This window comes from Anomaloglossus baeobatrachus, chromosome 3 (genome assembly GCF_048569485.1).
Source record: "Anomaloglossus baeobatrachus isolate aAnoBae1 chromosome 3, aAnoBae1.hap1, whole genome shotgun sequence".
Taxonomy (NCBI): Eukaryota; Metazoa; Chordata; class Amphibia; order Anura; family Aromobatidae; genus Anomaloglossus; species Anomaloglossus baeobatrachus.
In genome coordinates this window covers 149,205,561-149,227,629 of record NC_134355.1, presented here as the reverse complement: position 1 = coordinate 149,227,629, position 22,069 = coordinate 149,205,561, and the positions used below count along the sequence as shown (strand labels likewise).

The following is a 22,069-nucleotide window of genomic DNA, read 5'->3' as shown; positions in this document are numbered from 1 at the left end:
TATGCTAGTGTATACAGGGACGATTAGGCAGGGATTAGCAATATGCACTCAGAACTGCTCGAGGTTCTGGGTGCATATTGGACCTTATAGGTTCACTTTAAAGTAATGACAAGTGTATACATCAGTATAAGTCATGTATCACAATAATAACTTCTCATGTTCAATAACAATTATGAATTTTCAAGTGTACATTGTACAGCCAGATTGTCCATTTCGCATTAGGAATGCTATAATTAGCTAAAGAAGAGTCCATAAAGTAGAAAACCACAGCATATACCATCCAAGATCCAAAAAGTGCTTTTATTCCATATAATGTGCAGGTAAAACAGCGGGAAGGAGAGAGCTGGGTGCAGGCACCCACAAGGCTATAATTAGCTTCTTCCTAGACCAAAATGGCTTCTCCTTGGCACCAATAGCTAACATCGATAATATCCCGTTTCTTGCTTTCCGGGCTCTGGACCACATCACCATTCTTTTAGAAGCAGCTGTTCTTGGGATTGCAGCTCAGTGCCATTCACTTGAATGAATGAAGATGTAATTCCAGGCACAGTTTCTTCTAAAAGCGCAGCTCTGTGCATGGTGAATGATAAACGGGATGCAGCGCTCACAAAAAAAGGATGTCGGCTTCAAAAAGCTGATTAACAGGGTTGTCATGAGCGGCACCGTCACCTGTTGGACATTGAGTCTATCCTAAATACATGGAAGACTTGTTAAATAATGATGAGCGAGAGTGTTCGATACTCAATGGAGTTCAGTACTCGGCCAAGTGTCACGGGTGGTCGGATGTGTTGCTCATGAATGATCTGGCACAAACAGCTGGCTTCGTTCAGTGAACGATGGGAATGGGGACCTCCTTCAGAGTGCTCTCTCTGGGGGTAAGCTAAACGTCAAGCTGTGTGTTAAAAAACACAAAACTCGCCCACCCCCTCCCAGAAATGCTGTATTTATGGCTGGCTGTCTGTGGGTGTAGAGCCGGACTGCCCTATAATTGACTTCCGAGATGTTGCTCGAGTCGAGCCCGTCAGAGCATCCGACCTCTCGTCTAGAGTAACGAGCACTCAAGTACATTAATGCTCTCTCATCATTATTCTTTAACTACACAGTAGAGGCACATAATATAAGTTGAAAGTTTAGTGTGCCTATAAAGGGATTGTCTTATTATAGGCAACCTCTCCAGTATTGCTGGTACTAAATTACCCCCAGCAGGTTATTCTAAGCGTAATTCCACTTTAAACATAAAAATTATTGTAGTGCAGGATATTGCAGTAAAATCATTTTTCTGCTGTTCACCTACAACACGGACCATATGATGTCCTGCTGCTAAGCTAGCGCATCTTCAGTGCAGGAGCGAGCATCAGTGCTAGCTCGCCTCCGCTCTGGAGAGAGTAAATAAGAGTGGGAAGCCGGATGCTGATTTAGTTTAGGTAAACAGCAAAAAACTCTAGTAGAGTGTTTCTTCTATTAATATTAGAGGTATACTTTGATCGGAAGCTGTCATCAGAAAAATGACCCACTCCAGTGTTTTTTTTAATTTCACCCCTGAAGTCATACTTTAAATCTAAGTCCACTGTTCTCTGTGTTATACTCACCCTCCGGCATCTTCATCTGTTTTCACAGACATTTCCGTCGGTGTCAGGCAATTTGTAACCTACCGACAGCTATAGTGTTTCATGTAGTGCACCAAAGGTCACAAATCAATACAACTCTATGAGGGCCTCATTCTAGCCTCATTCTGGCTATCATAGACTTGCGCTGCGAGCTTGTGACAGAAATTCTGTCTTTCAGACAGTCAATAATTACAGTCACGAATTAGTGCCCCAGGAATGGAGCCACGCCAAAAAACTATGTTTAAAATCGGGGGCACGGGACTTAGGGGTACTTTGCATGTTGCGACATCGCTACTACGATATCGTCGGGGTCAAATCAAAAGTGACGCACATCCGGCGCCGGTAATGATGTTGCAATGTGTAAAGCCTAGAAGCACCGATAAACGATCGCAAAAGCGTCGAAAATCGGTGATCTGTGTAGTATCGGTCATATCCATAATTTCGCTGCAGCGACAGGTACGATGTTGTTCCTCATTCCTGCAGCAGCACACATCGCTGTGTGTGAAGCCGCAGGAGCGAGGAACATCCCCTTACCTGCGTCCCGCCTGCAATGCGGAAAGAAGGAGGTGGGCAGGATATTTACGTCCCGCTCATCTCCGCCCCTCCGCTTCTATTGGCCGCCTGCCGTGTGACGTCGCTGTGACGCCGCATAACCCGCCCCCTTAGGAATGAGGCGGGTCGCCAGCCAGAGCGACGTTGCAGGGCAGGTAAGTGCGTGTGAAGCTGCCATAGCGATAATGTTCGCTACGGCAGCTATCACAAGATATCGCATCTGCGAAGGGGGCGGGGACTATCGCGCTCAGCATCGCTACCATCGGCTAGCGATGTCGCAGCGTGCAAAGTACCCCTTAAACCCATTGGTGAAAAAACAAAACGCCGGAGTGGTGCTTTTAGAGAACCTGACAGCTGATGCATGCTGGTCAAATCCAGGCACAGCATGTATCAGGCACTGGCTTATGTTATGATTCTGAAACACTGTGGTGTTCCAGAGAAAAACATATTTTTAGTAGCTGGGGACTGAGCTGTGCTATATACTAGCCAGATAACCGGGTCCCCGATGGCTTCTCCATGCCCTAATTTTGGCAATTTTTTTAAATATTGAAATCTTGCAATCTTTACGCTGCCTCTGGGGCTAATTTAGCCTCTATGTTCATGTTGTTTCAGCAAATCAACATGTATATTAACCACAACTCCTCCATATCTTCTCAAGTGAAGCATCTAATGAGGTTTTATTAGCTGTGTATGGAGGTGTTACGTGTCATTGTAACCTGCCTCTGCTCATAAGGAGCCTCCAATAAACCCTTTCAGAAATGACAAAGTAGAATTTTAAAAAGCCCCAGTAGCAAGTGTGACAATTACAAGATGAGTAATTTTATGTTTTTAATAAAGATTTACGCCTGATTTAAACAGTAGGTAAATTTTAGATGATAGATTCCATTAAAAGCTGATCTTGGGAGATGCAGAACAATTCAACAGCATGGGAGCGCCAGTGCATTTATGTTAGGGTGCCATTTTTTCTCCCATTTGGTGGTCTCGTTGGGGCTTAAGTCTCAATATAGCAAAGTGTGTCTTGTTGTCTGCCGTATTCACCCGTAAATGATTCACGACCACGACAGAACCCACGGTGACTCTCATCAATGGCCCCGTTGGCGCATACATCTGAATCCTGTTTTGTCAGGGTTTGTGATGGGACCACTGAATGGGGGATAAAACTCAATGTAAAAACACCTGTTAACGTTGCTCACAGAGAGGAGTGAGATGCTAGTCACTGAGTGTGTAGTATGAAGTAGCAACTGTGAGCACGTGCATGCTGTAAGAGCAGTGGGGAAGTCAGTCAAGCCGAGGTCAGTGCCGGGAGGATGCAACAAAACACAGGGAGCAGGCAATAACGAGGTCAGGATACAGGCCGTGGGGTCAGGTAACCAGAAGAGCACATAAAGGACACAAAGGGCAGGTAAAATTATAGTCAGGAGGGAATAAGAGGTCAGAAGCCAGACAGTCATGTAGGGTCAGGGGAGCAGGCAGAAGGAAGTCAGGGGACAATCCAGGGTCGAGTACCAAGGCCAATACACTAAACAAACCAAGAGCCAGGCACTTACTGTAGCTAACCAGGAAATCCGACTGGCATAGCTTCGGCCGAGACCGCTCCCTAATAAAGCATGGCAATCACCCGGAATACGGAGCAAGTGAGCAAGCCCCTCCCCTAACCAGCGAGTGACCCGGTGTACAGAAACAGCCCGTCACAGTGTCACAGAAAAGTACCTGAAACACTGGCAGGCTGTTCTGTGTGGTGCACAGGCAGACACTGGCTCCACAGGAGGGCGCAATAGAAAGTCGCAATACAGAAGCTGCACCGAACGTCAGGACTGGGACAGCACCCTTAGCTGACTTTCAGGCATTAAATGTCCACTGATCTGGTAATCACACTTCAATTGTGCACTAAATTATCTAGATCATTCAATGCGCATAGGTTCCTACTGTCCTCGACAGCATAGGTCCTGTTTACACAGGAATATGTGCTGCCGAGCACAATGATCATTCAGGCAAACAAAAGATCATGCCATTTCACTCAATGAATGAGTGTTTTACTCGTTCTTCTGGTGATGGGCATCATGTTTAGTCTGCACAATTACCATGAAATGAATATTTAGGAATACTTGTTCATAGTGATCTTACGGTAAGTACAATCCTCTTCCTTTTTTGTCAATAAATAAATATTAGAATGACAGAAAGGACTTTATTTAGTTGTGAATGTATTGGTTGGAATAAGAAAAGAAACAGGCGACTAACTGAACATTCTAAATATGACACTGTGTCATATGAGAGGATAGTGAAAAAAGTGCAGCGCCTAAAACTTCACGCTTTATATATGGACGAACTGAACATTGGAATAGATTACTGTATTATAATACAAATGTGTTCTAGTATAATACCCATAATTATTATTTATTATCTATATTTATTATAAGATCCTATCCAAATATGCAGTAGGTGTAATAATACTAATATTACCAAATACCTCTAATTAGAAATGTAGTAAAGTTCTTCTGATTCACTGTCACTTACCTCATGCGCAGGGCATTGCAGAACCTTCGTTTATTTGGAGAACTTTACTTATCGCACAATGAATTGCTTGTTTTAGTTCCCAGTTTTCTCATCTTACGTACACACATCAGATTATTTTTCATGCCACTGAGGGTTTGCTTACATCTGCGTATAAATACGACGAGTACAATCGGATAATAAATCAGATTGTACTCGCACCAATGATAAGCAATAAGTCAGTGCTGATCTGTGAGGTTTTCCTCGGCTGTATTCGGCATCAGGAAAAAAAAATTACAGCACGCTGCGTATGGTAGCATAAGACGACCGAGACTCGCCAATAAAATGTATGTCACACGTATGATCCATATGCCGTCTAATTTTATGGGTAGATTACCATCCTGTAGCATAGACACTATAAATGGTCCTGTAAATGACTAGAATAATAGCTGCTGAGAAAAAAATGCATATGGAAGATGGGCGAGAATAAAATCGTGCACTCGCATGACAAATGTAAAAACAAACATCCAATTTTTTAGGATGAAAATCAGACCCGTTTATTATACGCAGATGTAAGCGGACCCTTACGGCCGCTTTACATGCTGCGATCTCGCTAGCGATAGCACACGCCCCCGTCGTTCATGCGACATTTGGTGATTGCTGCCGTAGCGAACATTATCGCTACGGCAGCGTCACACGCACATACCTTGTCAGCGACGTTGCTGTGACCGCCGAACAATCCCTCCTTTAAGGGGGAGGTGCGTTCGGCGTCATAGCGACGTCACTGCGGCGTCACTAAGCGGCCGCCCAATAGCAGAGGAGGGGCGGAGATGAGCGGCCGGAACATCCCGCCCACCTACTTCCTTCCTCATCGCCGGTGGACGCAGGTAAGGAGATGTTCGTCGTTCCTGCGGTGTCACACACAGCGATGTGTGATGCCGCAGGAACGACGAACAACCAGCGGCATGCAACAGCAACGATATCATGAAAAGGAGCGAAATGTCAACGATCAACGATTTTTGATGTTTTTGCGATCGTTGATCGTCGCTCCTTGGTGTCACATGCTGCGATGTCGCTAACGACGTGAACTCGACGATATATCGTTACCGATGTCGCAGCGTGTAAAGCACCCTTTAGTCAAAATCTACTACTAAATAAATTTCAGCAGAACTATTGATGCTGTCTGGTGGCATATGTCGGCTAGATGGCAGATTGCATTGTATGCTGAGTGTTTTCAGGGCTTTGGGTGTGGGTACAATGTCCCTGAGGGGTTTACAATGCATACCATGGAAAAAATCCAGGATAACAACTTCACAAGCAAAAGAGGTAAAAGTTGCTTCCTGCAATGAGGCGTATGGTGACACCCTTGTGATTTATGTTTTAAGGGAAAATAAGGTTATTGTCGGCCTGTAGAGCATTTGCATCTGGTGTGATTATTATGTACATAATTACAGATACGTTAACATTATCTTATCTTGATGAAATTACTAATGATACTAGTGGTATGGCTGTACACTGAAAATGCTGCCTGCTTTGTAGTAATCCTGTGCAGTATTGAGAAGTACACTGGGGGCGAGTCCATACAATCAAGACGGCCCGATGCACTATGAGGCTAATCTGCATGTGACTTTAAATCTCCATTTCTCTTTTATACCACTAGTTTCTTTAGTCACCATGACAGGTTACCCTTATTATTCTTATTAAATGGGATCTGTCAGTAGGTTTTTGTTATGTAGACTGAGAGCATAAATAATATAGGGACTGAGAGCCAGATTCCAATAATGTGTCACTTACTGGATTGTGTGTTGTCTCAATTAATGGCCTGTGATTTATCACTAGAGGACTAGTTGTCTCTTGCCATGTAGTCTTCTTGCTTTGTGTAACCACGTCCTCGTTACTGATTAGCAGCTTTTTGTAAATGTGTAATATACTCAGAAAGCTGCCAATCAGTGGTGTGGGTGGAGTTATACAGAGCTCCTTATTCTGACTACTGATGGATCTGCAGCAGAGAAAACAGTGATTGTGTCAACATGATGGCAAATAGCTCAGTACATCACACCTCGCTGGAATCAGGCTCTCTGTCTCTACATTATACTGCTCTCAGATTACATAGTGAAAACCTGGTGACAGATTCCCTTTAACATTTTTCTGGTACCACGGAATCAATGTGACCCCATGCAGATTGATACCAGACACCATGGAACCAGACAAGGGTTAAACGAAAGCCACACTTCCTATCCTTCACTAGTAAATAATATACATTTTACTGCCAAATGCAGCTTGTCAGTAAGTAATATGCGTTGCAGCCTCAATATATATATATATATATATATATATATATATATATATATATATATATATATATATATGTGTGTGTGTGTATCTCAATAAATTCTAATCTCAAAAAGTTAATTTATGTCAGTAATTCAGTACAAAAAGGGAAATGCATATATTGTATAGCTAGTATAGATAGTATATATATATATATATATATTATATAGCATCATTACACACAGAGTGATCTATTTCAAGTGTTTATTTTTGTTAATGTTGATGATTAGAATAATACCACAAAACACCTGCAAAGGCTTCCTAACCTTTTAAAATGGTCCCTTAGTCTGGTTCAGTAGGCTACACAATCATGGGGATGACTGTTGACTTGACCTGAAACACTTCACGAGGATGGTAAGCCACAAAATGTCATTGCTAAAAACACTGGCTGTTCACAGAGTGCTGTATCCCAGCATATTAATGGAAAGTTGAATGGAAGGAAAAAGTGTAGTACAAAAAGGCCCACAAGCAACCGGGATAACTGCAGCCTTGATAGAATTGTTAAGATCATTCAAACATTTGGGAGAGATTCCCAAGGAGTGGACTTCTGCTGGTGTCAGTGCTTCAAGAGCCACTCATTTCTGAGTGAAAAATCATTTTTCAGTTGGTCTTATATAATATTCTAATTTTCTGAGAAAATGACTCTTGGGTTTTCATTGGCTGTAAGCCATAATCATCAGCATTAACAGAAATAAACACTTGAAATAGATCCCTCTGTGTGTAATGACTCTATATAATATATAGGAATAGATAACTCTGTGTGTAATGACTCTATATAATATATAGGAATAGATCACTCTGTGTGTAATGACTCTATATAATATATGCGTTTCCCTTTTTGTATTGAATTACGGAAAGAAATTACCTTTTTGAGGATATTCTAATTTATTGAGTGCACTTGTATATACTATGTACCACACTGGGGAAGAAGAAATTTCTTGTGTCATTAAAGGGAACATGGCTGCTGGTGGAGGAACATGGCTGCTGGTGGAGGAACATGGTTGCTGGTGGAGGAACATGGCTGCTGGTGGAGGAACATGGCTGCTGGTGGAGGAACATGGCTGCTGGTGGAGGAACATGACTGCTGGTGGAGGAACATGGCAGCTGGTGGAGGAACATGTCAGCTGGTGGAGGAACATGTCAGCTGGTGGAGAAACATGGCTGCTGGTGGAGGAACATGGCTGCTGGTGGAGGAACATGGCTGCTGGTGGAGGAACATGGCTGCTGGTGGAGGAACATGGCTGCTGGTGGAGAAACAGTGACTCAACCTTACCAATTGTAAAACACCTCACATGGGAAACCTGCTTTTCTATTGGAGGTTGATGGACAGGTCTTGTCACTGCTCCTCCATCAGAAGACACTTTATGAGCAGAAGTGCTGGTCAGAGTGTGAGGGAAGCTCCACGGACCAGAATAAAGTGGCCATATCCCTTTAATTCTTAAATATTGAAAATCATCATGTAATGCTTCAAATTTCCTTACATAGAGATTGTCCAATGTTCACATGTATTGTATAGACTAAAGTGAAAAGTCTGTACACTGCTGACGTCTGTATACTTCTCTCACCCTAGCCAAAGGAACGCGGATCTACAAGAGTTCACGCTCTGAATAATGTCAACCGAGTGCTACAGATTCTACATCAAAACAATGTAAGTTTCTCATTACTATTCCTTTGTATTGTTATTATTATTATCATTATTGTTAATAATAATTTACTAGTATATGTACTTATAGAGATTCATATAGTAATGTGGAACAGATATAAAGCAAATAACTGAGTGTGATATTGCCGCCCAGAAGCCCACTTACAGGATAATTGTGAGAGCGTTAGTTACAATGCTCATTCATCGGCTCGTGTAAACAGAACAGTAATCACCAGACGAAGCAACAGAACACTTGGATCATTCATGGTGGCATTAAAATCATTATTATTAGCAGCATGTCATCATGTGTAAACGGGGATATACTTCCTATAACATTGTGTGCACACAGAACAATCATATTAAAGGGAATCTGTCATATGTCCGATATTGGCTACCCCGTCTGAGTGGAGTATAATGTCGGGTCAGAGAACCTGATTCCAGTGATGTGTCACTTACTGGGCTGCTTACTGTAGAGTTGATGAAATCACTATCTGTTTCAGATCTAGCAGGTCTCTGAATGCTGAGCTATACAGCCCCACCTCATCAGTGATTGGCAGCTTTATTTGTGCTCTATGCATAGGCATAAAGCTGCCAATCAATAGGGGGTGGGGCAGGAGCATCCAGACAGAAGAGAAACCCTGTGCAAGGACAGTATATGCACCCTTAGCAATTTAATAGCTCATCAGAGTGCACAATTCCATCTGCTTTGGAGGTAGAATGGGGCCCCCTTATCCTTATACTACTTCTATGGCTTCATAGGTTACACCAATGGTATGTCTGCCCTTGGGGACATAGCAGCAGTGTAATAATCCTCTAGCTGATTGATTGCTCTCAGTGAGAGAAACAAAATTATAATCTTGTAGTTCTGATACCTTTTAATGGCTAACTAAAATACAATAAATGATGTTACAGAGCAAGCTTTCAAGACTTCTCATGTCTCTTCATCAGGCATGGACCTTAGAAGTCTCGAAAGCTTGCTTTGTAACATCAATTATTTCATTTCCATTAGCCATTAAAAGGTATCACAACTACAAGATTATAATTTTATTTCTCTCACTGAGAGCAATCAATCCTTTTTGAACTGGTTAAGGCTAGGTTCGCACACTGCGTCTTTTTGACGCTGCGTTTTTGTGCGTTTTTAGCCGCTAAAAACGCACAAAAACGCACCTGCGTCGAAAAAACGCATCAAAAAACGCATGCGTTTTTGCCGCGATTTGGTGCGTTTTTGGCTGCGTTTTGCTGCGTTTTTGATCTCTGCGTTTTGCTGCGTTTTCCAATGCATTGCATGGGCGGAAAACGTAGAAAAACGCAGGAAAGAATTGACATGTCCATTTTTTTTTTTAACTCAAAAACACAGGTAAAAAAAAACAGATGTGTGCGGACAGCAAAAATGAAAACTCATAGACTTTGCTGGGGAAGCAAAGTCCTGCAGTTTTGAAGACAAAAACGCACCCGAAAAACGCGCAAAAACGCCGCGAAAAACGCACTGTGCACACATAGCCTTACAGGGTGCCAAAACTTTTTTCTCCAGCTGATAAAACAGTAGTTTTATCAAAACTGCAGCAAACAGCCCAGTTAGGCTATGTGCGCACAGTGCGTTTTTCGCGGCGTTTTTGCGCGTTTTTCGGGTGCGTTTTTGGCCTCAAAACTGCAGGACTTTGCTTCCCCAGCAAAGTCTATGAGTTTTCATTTTTGCTGTCCGCACACTTTTTTTTTAAGCTGCGTTTTTGAGCATGAAAAAAAAAATGGACATGTCAATTCTTTCCTGCGTTTTTCTGCGTTTTCCGCCCATGCAATGCAGTGGAAAAACGCAGCAAAACGCAGAGATCAAAAACGCAGCAAAACACAGCCAAAAACGCACCAAATCGCGGTAAAAACGCATGCGTTTTTTACGCGTTTTTTCAACGCGGGTGCGTTTTTGTGCGTTTTTATCGGCCAAAAACGCACAAAGACGCAGCGTCAAAAAAATGCAGCGTGCGCACATAGCCTTAGTGACACATAGCTGAAATCAAGGTCTCTGTCTCTACAGATTAGGTGGCAAAATGCTGACGACAGATTCTCTTTAACAATCACTTTGTGCAAATGACCATTAAACAACCACCAGTTGGCTTGCATATAGCCGATCAGCTGTCATTTAACAGTCCCTGTCTGCGTGTCTAAGGCTATGTGCGCACGTGTGCGCTCTGCACCGCACCGAAAATGTGCGCTTCAGAGCGCAGCTGAAAAGCTTAGTTCTGAAGCGCATGGTGCCGGCAGATTCGTGCGCTCTGCATGCTGCCTCTCCCTATAGACAGCATGCAGAACGCACGAAAGAAGTGACATGTCACTTCTTAGAACGCAGTGATTCGGCAAGCAGCCGAATCGCTGCGTTCTAACATGCCACGTGCGCACGGCCCCTGCACAATATCCATAGACTGTGCAGGGGACGCAGGACGCATGCAGTTACGCTGCGCTACAAAGCGCAGCGTAACTGCATGAATTACGCACGCGTGCGCACATACCCTAAATGTGCCCTTAATTACTTGTATAGAGATAACATATTGACAAGAATGGTTTTGTTTCTATACAAAATAAAAAGAAAATCCATTTTTTCTAACAAAAAAAACTGCTAAAGAATCTTCATAACAATCTCAACTACCAACGTTTCCATTAACCTAAAAACACTACAAAGAAGTGCTGCATCTTATGAAATACTCCAGGTACTCTTTTATCGCACCTTCAGTATCAAATACATACAAAAATAGATGATAAAGCATTCAGGCGTAGCATGCCGTACCATAAAGACGCAGGATAGCAGTGTGTACCATGCAGCTCACATATGTTCATTCAGTATGTCTAATGAATCTGGCACACAATAAACAATACAAATAAGCCAAACAGACGCAAACAATGTACAGAGGCTGATGAATCCAATAAAGACGTAATTTGTGAATAGTAACAAACACAACCAGACTCAATATAAACTTATTAAGCAATGTACAAATAGATTAGTGAATCCAATACAAGCACAATTACAATATATGCATATTAATGAACACAATTATGTTTGGATAAACAATATCACAATTACAACACCCAAATAATGATCTCGCCAATTAGGATGTGTTTATCCGGAATGGTCACATATCAATAACGTGAAACAATTATATGTATATACAGTGTGTATATATATATATATATATAAATATATATTTATATAATAACAATTTATGTAATACTTTGTTCTAACTTTAAATATAATTGCTAATTCTTCAGGTGGAGCTAGTGAATATTGGAGGGACAGATATTGTTGATGGGAACCACAAGCTCACCCTTGGTTTAATATGGAGCATCATCCTCCATTGGCAGGTAAAACGTTCAATTTTGCCTTTATTATTGTACTTGTGGTATTTTGTGCTGTTTAAACCTTTTCTGGTTTCTGGTCTTACTACACAGATAATAAATCTAAGGCAATTTTATATCAAAGTCTATTTTCCTAGCATTATGTTTTTGGTCTGTGGGATGAAATATAGTGTCTAGAGGAAACCCACTGAAACACAAGAAGAACATACAAATTCCACATGGGTTTTCTTTGTCAGAATTATTTATTAATCGATTTTCTGGTTATTATTATTTGTGCTTTTATTATTATTATTATTATTATTATTATTATTATTATTATTATTATTATTATTATTATTATTACTACTATTATTATTATTATTATTAATAATAATAATAATAATAATAATATTTATTATGCATTGCTTATATAGCACTAACATATTCCGCAGCACTTTACACATTTAAATTCCTTATCAGTATGTCTCTAGAGCTTGGGAGAAAACTGGAGTATCCAAAAGAAAACCACACAAACACAAGGAGAACATAAAAACTTGTGGGTTTTATCGAGTTATGTCATAAGCATTAGAGAGACATATAGAGAATATTATTTTTGCTTCAAGGGATTCTTTCCGAAGGTTTTCTGAATAGAAAGTTTGGCTGCCACCTTTACCGCCCCTATTATAGCATTCTAGTAAACTGTATGTAAGTTACCAATCCCCTCTGCATAGCCCCAAAAAAAACCTTTTATTATACATACAGCGCGGTCCAGTCCGATGGGCGTTGCTACTCTTGATCTGGCACCTCTCCTCTTGTTGCAGTCGCCATCCTCCTTCCCTGCTTTATGTGGATGACAACTCCTACACAATCCACACAGTCACACAATCATGCTCCTACACAGGCACTCTTCTCTCTGCCCTGCTAAGTGCAGTGCATAGTGCTGTAGTGCGCATGCGCCAGCTTTACTCTCAGGTCAGTAGGGCAGAGAAAAGTGTACCTGTGCAGGAGTGCGATCGGGAGACACTGTGTGGATGACATACGACACATCCTCCACGTGAAGTAGGGAAAGAGGATGGGAATTGTGGAAAGAGAGAAGGTGCCAGATCAAGACCAGTGATGCTTATAGATGCCGGACTCCACCGTGTGTGGGTGTAATAAAAGGTTTTTCTGTGCTATGCAGAGTGGATTGCGGACATACATACAGATTACTAAAATCTTTAAAAACGTGGTAAAGGTGGTGGCTTTACATTAGGCCCCTTTCACACGTCAGTGATTCTGGTACGTTTGTGCTTTTTTTTTAGGCCTCCGCCACACATCCGTGAAAACCACGTCCGTGTAAAACGGGCCGTTTTTCGGGTCCGTTTTCCGTTTTTTAGGTCCGTTTTTATGGTATGTGTGGCCTGCGTGTGTATCCCGTATGCTAGCCGTATGTGCGTGTGGAATGTCCGTGTGTGCGTGAGTGAAAAAACTGACATGTGTATGTGTTGTCCGTGTGAAATGTACGTGTGTGATGCAAAATGTCGTTACTACATGTCGGAAGACAGAGTAGCGGGATGAGAATGAACTCGGGTGAACTTCACCCGACTTCATTCTCATGCCGCGGCTCTGTCTTTGTGCCGTGTACTGATTAGTGGTCACCTGTGAAGGATTCACCGGTGACCGCTAATCCCCCAAGTGACTGAAGTGTCCCCCCCTCTCTCATACTCACCGTTCCCCGATCACCGGCGCTGCACGGCGTTCACACTGTTCCGGCGGCTTTTTCTAATTTGAAAAAGCCGGCCGCTCATTAAACAATCTCGTATTCCCTTCTTTCCCCGCCCACCAGCGCCTGTGATTGGTTGCAGTCACACACGCCCACCACGCTGAGTGACAGCTGTCTCACTGCACCCAATCACAGCAGCCGGTGGGCATGTCTATACTGTGCAGTGAAATAAATAAATAAATAATTAAAAAAACCGGTGTGCGGTCCCCCCCCCATTTTAATACCAGCCAGATAAAGCCATACTGCTGAAGGCTGGTATTCTCAGGATGGGGAGCTCCACGTTATGGGGAGCACCCCACCCTAACAATATCAGTCAGCAGCCGCCCAGAATTGCCGCATACATTATATGCGACAGTTCTGGGGCTGTACCCGGCTCTTCCCGATTTACCCTGGTGCGTTGGCAAATCGGGGTAATAAGGCGTTATTGGCAGCCCATAGCTGCCAATAAGTCCTAGATTAAACAAACCCTCCATGTCCGGCGTAATCCACGGACCTCCAGCGTCGCTGGACATGGAGGGTTTGTCGGGGTTAATAAATTGGTAATGAGGGAATTTGTTTGTGTTTTTTATTTCTAATAAATGATTTTTTCAGGTGTGTGTGTTTTTTTTACTGTCACTTACAGATTAATCATGGAAAGAATCTCAGGGAGACGCCTGACATGATTAATCTAGGATTTAGTGGCAGCTATGGGCTGCCAATAACTCCTTATTACCCCGATTTGCCAACGCACCAGGGTAAATCGGGAAGAGCCGGGTACAGTCCCAGAACTGTCGCATATAATGTATGCGGCAATTCTGGGCGGCTGCTGACTGATATTGTTAGGGTGGGGGGCTCCCCATAACGTGGAGCTCCCCATCCTGAGAATACCAGCCTTCAGCCGTATGGCTTTTTCTGGCTGGTATTAAAATGGGGGGGGGACCGCACGCCGTTTTTTTTAATTATTTATTTATTTATTTCACTGCACAGTATAGACACGCCCACCGGCTGCTGTGATTGGGTGCAGTGAGACAGCTGTCACTCAGCGTGGTGGGCGTGTGTGACTGCAACCAATCACAGGCGCTGGTGGGCGGGGAAATCAGAGAATACGAGATTGATTAATGGGCGGCCGGCTTTTTCAAAGTAGTAAAAGCCGCCGGAGTTATTATAACAGCCGTGCAGCGCCGCGCCGGAGATCGGGGAACGGTAAGTATGAGAGAGGGGGGGAACTGACCGACAGACAGCTAGAGGGACAGATAAGACAGAGAGACCGACAGACATAGAGACCGACCGATGGGCTGAGGGAGAGAACGAAACAGAAAAAGAAAAAAGACCGACATCACATGAAAAAAGCACAAAACGTAACGTACAGGGAGCAAACAGAGATGCGTCCGTGTCACTCGGACGTGCGCACAGACCCATTGACTTTCATTGGGTCCGTGCTGCGTGTTGCGTGCAGAAAACGGACATGCTGGCGTGAGACACGGACCAAAAAACGCATCACGGAGACGGACTCACGGACATAACCAAAAACGCAATTGTAACCGCTGAGATATAGTAACATTGGTGCACGTTTGGCCGTGTCTCCAGTATACACGGAAACGGACCAAACACGCACGTGTTTCACGGATGTGTGTTTCAGGCCTAAAACGTACCAGAATCACTGACATACGCAGACCCATTATAATGAATGGGTCTGCTCACACGTCAGTGATTTTTCACTGCACGTGTCTCCGTGCAGCGTACCCGCGTGTGCGTGATTGCTGCACGGAGACATGTCCATTTTTTTCTGGCATCACTGATGTTCCACGGACCACGCAGTGGTGTGGTCCGTGAAACACGTGCCAGAAAAAAACGTGCATTTAAAATAATAAACATTTTAACTCACCCGGCGTCCAGCGATGTCCTCTGCAGCCCGTTCTCCCTGCTCCTTCTAAGCCGGCTGATTACTGTCGCGCATATTCATTATGCGCGACACAGCCGACCCGGAAGCAGCTGCTGCGGGGGTCACCGCCGGCCGGATGTTGCGTTGCGGGAGCGATCAGCACCATGGACAGCGGGAGCGGGCGCAGGTGAGTTGATTTCTAAGTGCAATCACGGGCCACGGATAACGGAGCCCGGATTACACTTAGACAACCCACGTGTGCCGTGATTCACGGCACACGCAGGGACATGTGCGTGTTTTACACACCAGTGAAAAACGTCACTGTTTTTCACTGACGTGTGAAACGGGCCTAACATTGGGAAAACCTGGTAAAGGGAATTTGTCCGCAGCATTTCACACCTTGACTATTTATATGTGCATGTAGCTCTTGTAGACCCCCTTCACACGTCTGTGATTCCGGTACTTATGACGTCTGTTTTCATACGTACAGGAGACACGGACATACATAGACGCATTAAAATCAATGGTTCTGCGCAAACATCCGTGTTTTCTAATGGACGTGTGTCCATGTGGCGCACATGCATAGCCGTGTGTTCCGCACAGAGACAAGTCTGTTTTTCTCCTGCATCATAGGTGTCACACGAAGCGCACACACTGATGTGATCCGTGTGATATCAGTGTGACACGTACCGGAGAAAGCACGTGTCTTTGAGATAAAATGATTTTCTATACTCATCTGTCTCCAGCCCTGCTGTCTTCAGCGTTGCTGTCACTTGCTTCTGGGCTCGCTCATTACACTCATGCATAGTCACTTCACTGTGGACCTGAAAGCAGCAGCAGCGCCAGGGACAGGTAAGTATAGAATTTCCTGCCATCCGTGTGCTATCTGTGATAGCACACGGACAGCACACGCTGAACACACACACACCCACACCACAGGACGTGCAAAACGTGTGTGTTTTGCACGGACGTGTGAAAGAGGCCTTGATGACATTTCCAGCAATACCTTTACATTGCCAGTCCTCTCCCCTATTACAGAAAATTCAGCACTTTAATTAATATGCAAATGAGGATGAAGGACTATTTTAGTTCTAAAGCCTTTGTCACTCCAGCTCTATTCCCCGGCCAGCATCTCCTCTTCCTGCTGTTCACCCTTAACTTGTCTAACAAGTCTGTAGTCATTCTATGTGTCTGTAGACTTGTAAATCCTCACATTGCTTTCACTGTGCGCTCTGTGTATTCCCCAGTGTCAGCATTGGGTATGGTAGTCATGTGGTCGCGAGTATGTGATATGCGTACTCCCGGTCAGAATCCAACTAGATCGGCATAGCCTTGCTCAATACACTTGTATTCAGTGTATCAAACACAGTCCGGTTGGATTCTGGCCTAGGATTTGCATATCACATATTTGCGGTTATGTGACCACCATTCCTGGCATTGACATGGGAGAATCCTCATAGTGCACACGATGTGAGGAATCACAAGTCTGTAGTCACTTAGCATGACTTTAGACTTGTCATTTTAGACTGGACAACAACTTTAAAAGCATTCATACAGAGATACCATATGGAAGTGCGTGAAGTGCCAAAGTGAGGTAAGGTAGGGAGCTCTGTGTGCCTTTTTACAAGCTTAAAGGGGTTGTCCAATGAAAGTAAGATTTCAACTATCCATAGGTTAGTTAAAAATTTGCTGATTGGTGGATTTCCTCCCTCTGGGATCCACCCCGAAAGGCAGATTTTGGAAATGTTATCCTAGATGAGGAATTTTTATCCCTGATATAAAATGACGTGGACACCTGAGCACCACTGTATTAATTCCCTTTGGGGCTGCTGAAGACAGAGTCATAGGAAATGAATGGAGCGAAGGTTAAGCATGTGCACTGTTGCTCTATTCTAACAGGGTTAAAAGTGCCCAGTTCTACCTATTGGTGCAAGCCCCAGCGGTTGGAACGCCACTGATTAGCAAGTGAAAAGGTGATGACTTGTTTTCCCTAGACAACTCCTTTGAAGCATACAGACATTATTGAAATTCTTCCAGAGCTAGAGCATATATCAATTATATTAAGTAGGTCATATTTGTATGTGGTTTTTACATTGAACAAAATTATAAACGCATGTACACAAGGCCTTTTTCTCTCAAATATTGTTCACAAATTTGTCTAAATCTGTGTTAGTGAGCACTTCTTTTTTGCCAAGATAATCTATTGACCTCACAGTTTTGGCATATCAAGATGCTGATTAGTCAGTATGATTATTGCACAGGTGTGCCTTAAGGTGGTGTCACACATAGCGACGACGACAACGACGTCGCCGCTAAGTCACCATTTTCTGTGACATAGCAGCGACGTCCCGTCGCTGTCGCTGTGTGTGACATCCAGCAACAACCTGGCCCCTGCTGTGAGGTCGCCGGTCGTTGCTGAATGTCCTGCTTCATTTTTTGCTCGTCGCTCTCCCGCTGTGAAGCACACATCGCTGTGTGTGACAGCAAGAGAGCGACGAACTGAAGCGAGCAGGGAGCCGGCGTCTGGCAGCTGCGGTAAGCTGTAACCACGGTAAACATCGGGTAACTAAGAAGCCCTTTCCTTGGTTACCCGATATTTACCTTAGTTACTAGCGTCCGCCGCTCTCACGCTGCCAGTGCCGGCTCCCTGCTCCCTGCATACGTAGCTGGAATACACATCGGGTAATTAACCCGATGTGTACTCTGGCTAGGAGTGCAGGGAGCAAGCGCTAAGCGGTGTGCTCTCACGCTGCCAGTGCCGGCTCCCTGCTCCCTGCACACGTAGCTGGAGTACACATTGGGTAATTAACCCGATGTGTACTCTGGCTAGGAGTGCAGGGAACAGGGAGCCGGCTCTGGCAGCGTGAGAGCGGCGGACGCTAGTAACTAAGGTAAATATCGGGTAACCAAGAGAAGTGCTTTCCTTGGTTACCCGATATTTACCTTAGTTACGCTTCCACGTGTCGCTGCTGGCTGGGTGCTGGTCACTGGTCGCTGGTGAGATCTGCCTGTTTGACAGCTCACCAGCGACCATGTAACGACGCAGCAGCGATGTTGATAAGGTCAGATCGCTGGTCGTGATCGCTGCTGCGTCGCTATGTGTGACACCACCTTTAGGCTGGCCACAATAAAAGGCCACTCTAAAATGTTCAGTTTTATTGCACAGCATAATGCCACAAGTTTTGAGGGAGCATGCAGTTGGCATGCTGACTGCAGGAGTATCCAGCCAAGCTGTGGCCATTGAATTTAATAGTCATTTCTCCACTATAAACTGTCTCCAGCCCAGGACCTCAAAATCCAACATCTTCACCTCAAAGATCATCTGAGATCAGCCATCAGCCACTCGACCACCACAGCCGCTGTAACAATCAGTTTGCCTAACCGAAGAATTTTTGCACAGTGTCATAAATCGTCTCAGGGAAGCTCATCTGCATGCTCGTTGACCTCATCGGTTTCTCTACTTCATTGCAGTTCATCATCTTAACCACCTTGAGTGGGCAAATGTTCACATTTCATTGCAGCAGAAAAGAGGGAGGTGGGACTCAGCACCGATGCTATATAGTAAAACTTGGAAACTTTATTTCATTCATTAAAATCGTCACGGTTTATCCAAAAAGAACGCCATGCGGCTTGCCATGCGGCTTACCTGCCTGTCCGGTGGACTACGGGCATCCATCCCAACCTGGAGGATATTATACAGCTGAATCAAAAATCTTTCCTCCACATTTCCTTGCACCTGAAATGTTGGAGAGGTGTTAATTCACAGATGAATCCCATGTTTTACTGAACATGGCAGACTGCATGTATGGTGTTGTGTGGGTGAGGTAGTTTGCTGATGTCAACGTTGTGAATGAAGTGGCCCATGGTGACGATGTGGTTATGGTATGGGCAGGCATATGTTATGGACAATGAACACAAGTGCATTTTATTGATGCCATTTTGAATGCACAGCGATACTGTGACAAGATCCTGAGGCCTATTGTTGTGCCATTCTTCCACGACCATCACCTCATGTTGCAGCATGATAATGCACAGCCCCATGTTGCAAGGATCTGTACACAATTCCTGGAAGCTGAAAATAGCCCAGTTCTTGCATGGCCAACACACTCACCGGACATGTCACCCATTGAGCATGTTTAGGAAGCTATGGATCGGTGTATACGACAGCAAATACACAGCAACTTCGCACTTCTATTGAAGAGAAGTGGACCAAAATTCCACAGGCCACAATCAACAACCTGATCAACTGTATGCAAAGGAGCTATGTTGCACTGCGTGAGGCAAATGATGATCACATCAGATACTGACTGTTTTTCTGACCCCCCCACAAATACCCCAATACTGTAAAACTGAACATTTTAGAGTGGCCTTTTATTGTGGCCAGCCTAAGGCACACCTGTGTAATAATCATGGTGTCTAATCAGCTTCTTGATACTCCACACCAGTGAGGTGGATGGATTATTCCACAAAGGAGAGACTAAAGGCCGCTTTACACGCTGCGATATCGGTACCGATATCGCTAGCGTGGGTACCCGCCCTCATCTGTTGTGCGACACGGGCAAATCGCTGCCCGTGCCGCACAACATCGGCCAGACCCGTCACACTACTTACCTGCCCGGCGACGTCGCTGTGACCGGCGAACCGCCTCCTTTCTAAAGGGGCGGTTCGTTCAGCGTCACAGCGACGCCACAGCTGCGTCACTGAACCGCCGCCCAATAGAAGCGGAGGGGCGGAGATGAGCGGGACGTAACATCCCGCCCACCTCCTTCCTTCCGTATAGCGGCCGGGAGGCAGGTAAGGAGAGGTTCCTCGTTCCTGCGGTGTCACACATAGCGATGTATGCTGCCGCAGGAACGAGGAACAATCTCGTTACTGCTGCAGTAACGATTTTTGAGAATGGACCCCCATGTCACGATGAACGATTTTGCACGTTTTTGCAACGATGCAAAATCGCTCATAGGTGTCACACGCAATGGCATCGCTAATGCGGCCGGATGTGTGTCACCAATTCCGTGACCCCAACGAGTTCGCATTAGCGATGTCGTAGCGTGTAAAGCCCCCTTAACACAGATTGAGACAAATTTGTGAACAACATTTGAGAAAGAAAGGCCTTTTGTGTAAGCAGAAAAAGTCTTAGATCTTTGAGGTCAGCTCATGAAATATAGGAGCAAAAACAAGTGTTACGTTCATACTTTTGCTCAGTATAGTTACTAATGCGGTGTTGGTTCTCATGTGGTAAGTTTATGTTTTGCGTTAACCAATTCTTTCCTTCATCTTTGCTTCTTCACATTAATATTTCTTGAACCTCGAGTTTTCCTTTAGCTATTCAATAATTACTGCCCTGATGGTCACTCACCCTATTTCATGAAGGATAGAAAATACCATTTCTAAATGTCTTCTAGCTGTTTAGAGCAAAAGTTCAACCTTTCATTTCGAGACTGCAGCAGACCAAGTCTTTACATACCAAAGAGAAGCTGTGGGAGAACACTGAAGACCTCATTATTTCTTCCTTCAGTGGCTCACAGAAGTCATGCTAAATCTCATGGCATGCTTCAATAACAGATTCTGGAGAATGAGAAATTCTTCATAAATCTGCTTGTTGTTTGGCTAAATGTGCCAACGATGACATAGGACAATTATCCAAAAAAGAAAAGACAAAGCACTCACCAGAGATGCAACAGGATGGCTGTTTAATTCAGAAAAAAGTTATATGTGTAGGCTTGTGAGGGGGGCACACAGCACGGTGAAGACGGCCATTTCGCGCCTTCGCTTGGTGCTTCTCCGAGTCCAGGTAGACTTGTAGAAGCGCCAAGCGCAGGCGCGAAATGGCTGCCTCCCTCACAAGCCTACACATGTAACCTTTTTCTGGATTAAACAGCCATCCTGTTGCATCTTCGGTGAGTGCCTTGTCTTTTCTTTTTGGATATATCGTGAAATTCTGGACTTTGACAAAAGTGCACCACGGAATATCAGTAAGGATACGTGTCTCCTATGCTGAATTAAAGTGTCCGAGTTGGGAACTCACTACTTATGGTGCAGAAAAAGTGGTTCTGGAGTTAATCTGAACAAGTACCCAGTTTTTCCTCCTTTGGACTTCCCGATGACGTAGGACATTCTGAAGAAAAGTTTTTTGTAGTAGTTCCCACTATGTATTTTGGGTTTAGTTTAAATGATTTCTTTAGTACCGTGCAGAGGACATAGAAATGGGCACTTTATAGAAGTTCCAGTAAAAATCTTTACTAACTGTCCTTATTGACCATTTGCCAGGTGAAAGATGTCATGAAAGCCATAATGTCAGAACTACAACAGACAAACAGTGAGAAAATTCTTCTCAGCTGGATCAGACAGTCAACAAGACCATATAACCAAGAAGTCAACGTGTTAAATTTCACCACCAGTTGGACAGATGGCCTGGCATTCAACGCTCTGCTGCATCGGCACAAGTAGGTGACACTTGTTCAGAAGGTTTATCATTAAATCTCCTTTCTCTTTGATTTAATGCA

The 22,069-nt window shown here is 44.1% G+C and overlaps 1 protein-coding gene across 1 annotated transcript in view; it reads left to right on the top strand.

The window, feature by feature from the left end:
- Positions 1 to 22,069, top strand: part of UTRN (utrophin) — a 1,025,654-nt gene that overhangs the window by 175,566 nt on the left and 828,019 nt on the right. Inside the window, exons 5-7 of the mRNA XM_075339520.1 lie at positions 8,551 to 8,628; positions 11,878 to 11,970; positions 21,834 to 22,009. Coding sequence (XP_075195635.1) covers positions 8,551 to 8,628; positions 11,878 to 11,970; positions 21,834 to 22,009 — 347 coding nt within the window. The remainder of the gene's footprint in view (positions 1 to 8,550; positions 8,629 to 11,877; positions 11,971 to 21,833; positions 22,010 to 22,069) is intronic.